Raw genomic sequence first — 3,716 nt, 5'->3', positions numbered from 1 at the left:
TGTGTGAGAGAGAGAGAGAGAGAGAGAGAGGTGGGAGTGTGTGTGTGTGTGTGTGTGTGTGTGTGTGTCTGTGTGTGTGAGAGAGAGAGAGGTGGGAGTGTGTGTGTGTATGTGTGTGTGTGTGTGTGTGTGTGTGTCTGTGTGTGTGAGAGAGAGAGGTGGGAGTGTGTGTGTGTGTGTGTGTGTGTGTGTGTGTGTGAGAGAGAGAGAGAGAGAGAGAGAGAGAGAGAGGTCCTTATGCAACTATACTAAGAGATCCAACCAAAATAAATCACTTAAGTTATTACGTTACGGCATGTTACGGATTTCATAATACAAACTCTATATCTATCCAACTATCTATCTATCTATCATGGAATTAGAACACTAGGGAAGGAATAAAGGAAGCTACGTAACACCTCTTCCTAAGCGATTTATTTTTAGACATAGCTGGTTAATACCCTTTTGAAATGAAGGATTTATATAACAGAGGATTAGAAGGATTTATATAAGGGGGGAAAGAGAAGGGTGATACCAGAATAAATCGCTTTGGAAATGGTGATACGGGAGAGGCAGTATTTAACCCAGCGTGTTTTATTGCTGTTTGGAATGTGTGCTATTTCGGGACTCTCTCTCTCTCTCTCTCTCTCTCTCTCTCTTAAAGCCACCTCCTCCGCACACACACACACACACACACACACACACACACACACACACACATACACACACACACACACACACACACATACATACACACATACACATTCATTTTAGCACTCATTCCTCACACACACACACACACACACACACACACACACACACACACACACACACACACACACACACACCATCCAAACATCCCCCAAGCAACTCCTCTTCTCTCTCTCTCTCTCTCTCCACAATGCATCATCACACTTTCAGTACAAACTTCTCTTGTAATCGTTCACTCTCGCCACAAACGGGTGTGTGTGTGTGTGTGTGTGTGTGTGTGTGTGTGTGTGTGTGTGTGTGTGTGTGTGTGTGTGTGTGTGTGTGTGAGAGAGAGAGAGAGAGAGAGAGAAATGAGTGCTAAAATGAGTGTGTGTGTGTGTGTGTGTGTGTGTGTGTGTGTGTGTGTGTGTGTGTGCAATCAACCTGTTACCTGCAATTGCAACGCCATGTCAACACGCTGAGAGAGAGAGAGAGAGAGAGAGAGAGAGAGAGAGAGAGAGAGAGAGAGAGAGAGAAGCGCATGAATGTATGTAATAGACGTTCACAGCTGTATTAATGTGTGTATGCATGTGCGTGTGTGTATGTACGTATTTGTGTATGTATGTACGTGTGTGTGCGTGACTGGATTGCAAGGCTGGATGACTGGCACTGTAAATTGATGGCTGGGTGGAGGCAAGGAGGGAGGGAAGGGAGGGAAAAACAGAGAAAATGAAAGGAAGGAAGGAAGGATGTAAGGAAGGAAGGAAGGAAGGAACGATGGATGGAAGAAAGGAAGGAAGGAAGGAAGGAAGGATGGAAGGAAGGAAGGAAGGATGGAAGGAAGGATGGAAGGAATGAAGGAAGGATGGAAGGAAGGAAGGAAGGAAGGATGGAAGGAAGGAAGGAAGGAAGGAAGGAACGATGGAAGGAAAGATAGGTTTAAATGACAGAAATAATAATAATAACAATAATAACAGTAATAATAATAATAAGAATAATAATAAGAAGAAGAAGAATATAATTATTATAATAACTATAGAGTGCTCAGAGAACGCATACCTCCGCCAAGGCCATTATCATTACAAAGGATCCGGATCCGGATTCGGATCCGTGGATATAAGATCTGGATCCGGATCCTAATTCACCCCAGACTGTAATCGTGTTTTGGTGTGGCCGTGGTGCAGGCGTGCACACCCCTGCTGGTCAGCCGTTGCCACCACTCTGAGTACTGCTGGTATCAGGCACACCACCAGGCGGGGTGCCCCCCAGGCTGCCGTGTGTGGTGGCAGAGTCACTCACCGGACTGGTTGGTCCTCTCGTATATCACGTAGTCCCTCTGGGCCTGCTGCAGAAAATAGCCCATTTGTAGCCCAGCTGGACCCGCCCCGATGACGCAGTAGTCGTGGCCGCTGTTTGCCGGGCTGGGGGGACTGCCACCCAGCCCCGGGGCACAGCAGGACAGCAGCAGCAGCAGCAGGAGTGGCGGCAGCAGGTGTCGGTACCTGGCAGGGGGCGGCACACTGGAGGCAGACGGCGTCCTGCTAGTTTCCATTGCCTTGTGCTGCTGGGCAGGGAGAGAGAGAGTGGGTAGGTGGGATTGTAGCAGCAGTAGTAATAATTGCAGTAGTAGTAGCACCAGCAACAGCAGCAGTAGTAGCAGAAGTAGTATAACAGTAGTTGTAGTAGTAGGAAGGGAGGGAGGAAGGAACAGGAGGAGAGAAAGAGGAAGGGGAAGGAAGACATGGAGAAGGAAGGAAGGAACGAAAGAAGGAAGGGAGGGAAGGAGGCAGCGAGGGGAGGGAAAGAGGGAGAGGAAACCAGTGATGAATGGGGAGGGAGGGAGGGAGGGAGAAGGAGGGAGATGTGAGAAATAATGAAGGAAGAGACGAAGGAATGAAAAGTGAAGAGAGAAAGAGGTAAGGAAGAGAGGAAGGTAGGGAGGGAGGAAAGGAGGGAGGAAAGGAGGAGGAGGAGGAAGAAATAATAATATAATTTAAGAAGAAACTTGTCATATTTGAGAGAGAGAGAGAGAGAGAGAGAGAGAGAGAGAGAGAGAGAGAGGGGACACTAACACCCTCTCTCACTATATTTTCTTACTTTCTCACCCTCACTCTTTCCTCACGGCCTCATTGACGTCTCTCTCTCTCTCTCTCTCTCAGACACACACACACACACACACACACACACACACACATACATACACACACACACACACACACACACACGTCTCGCATTCTCACAACCATCACATCACACCCACACACACTTACATGACGCCCACACTCATTCAGCCTCTCTCTCTCTCTCTCATACACACACACACACACAAACTATATATTACGAACGTTCTCTCTCTCTCTCTCTCTCTCTCTCTCTCTCTCTCTCTCTCTCGTGTACAGGATAGATGAAAAAGTCTACGGCATTCTCACATAACATTTAACTTACTCTTTTACTGTGTGTGTGTGTGTGTGTGTGTGTGTGTGTGTGTGTGTGTGTCTGTGTGTGTGTGTGTGTGTGTAAGACCTTCAGTCAGATCGTGTTACCATCTTGTCATCTGACCACCTCCCTGGGGATTCTCTCTCTCTCTCTCTCTTTCTCTCTCTCACTCCTTTCATACATCTTCCTGCCTCGCTTCTTCCTCCTCTCTCTCTCTCTCTTTCTCTCTCTCACTCCTTTCATACATCTTCCTGCCTCGCTTCTTCCTCCTCTCTCTCTCTCTCTCTCTCTCTCTCTCTTTCTCTCTCTCACTCCTTTCATACATCTTCCTGCCTCGCTTCTTCCTCCTCTCTCTCTCTCTCTCTCTCTCTCTCTCTCTCTCTCTAATTAACTCACTTCTAAGGCAGTAATCCTCTCTTTCATTTCATATATATATTCATCTCTCTCTCTCTCTCTCTCTCTCCCTCTCTCTCTCTCTCCATCGTTCCCTTTCCTTCATCTTCACTCCCTCCCTCCTTTCCTCTTTCCTCCTTCTCCCTCCCTCCCTCCGTCAAATTGGACCAGCCTTCACCTCTCTCTCTCTCTCTCTCTCTCTAACGAGCACCACCGTG

The 3,716-nt window shown here is 47.6% G+C and overlaps 1 protein-coding gene across 1 annotated transcript in view; it reads right to left on the bottom strand.

Annotated features, from left to right (window-relative positions):
• LOC145396210 (FAD-dependent oxidoreductase domain-containing protein 2-like) overlaps positions 1 to 2,221 on the bottom strand; it is a 21,297-nt gene extending 19,076 nt beyond the window's left edge. The window contains exon 1 of the mRNA XM_080269645.1: positions 1,969 to 2,221. Within this exon, the coding sequence (XP_080125771.1) occupies positions 1,969 to 2,221 (253 nt within the window). The remainder of the gene's footprint in view (positions 1 to 1,968) is intronic.
• Positions 2,222 to 3,716: the final 1,495 nt, after the last annotated feature.

The sequence above is a fragment of the Coenobita brevimanus genome, chromosome 35, assembly GCF_032717465.1.
Source record: "Coenobita brevimanus isolate Jiangsu-jjx chromosome 35, ASM3271746v2, whole genome shotgun sequence".
Lineage (NCBI taxonomy): Eukaryota > Metazoa > Arthropoda > Malacostraca > Decapoda > Coenobitidae > Coenobita > Coenobita brevimanus.
This window is presented reverse-complemented; position numbering and strand designations above follow the sequence as displayed.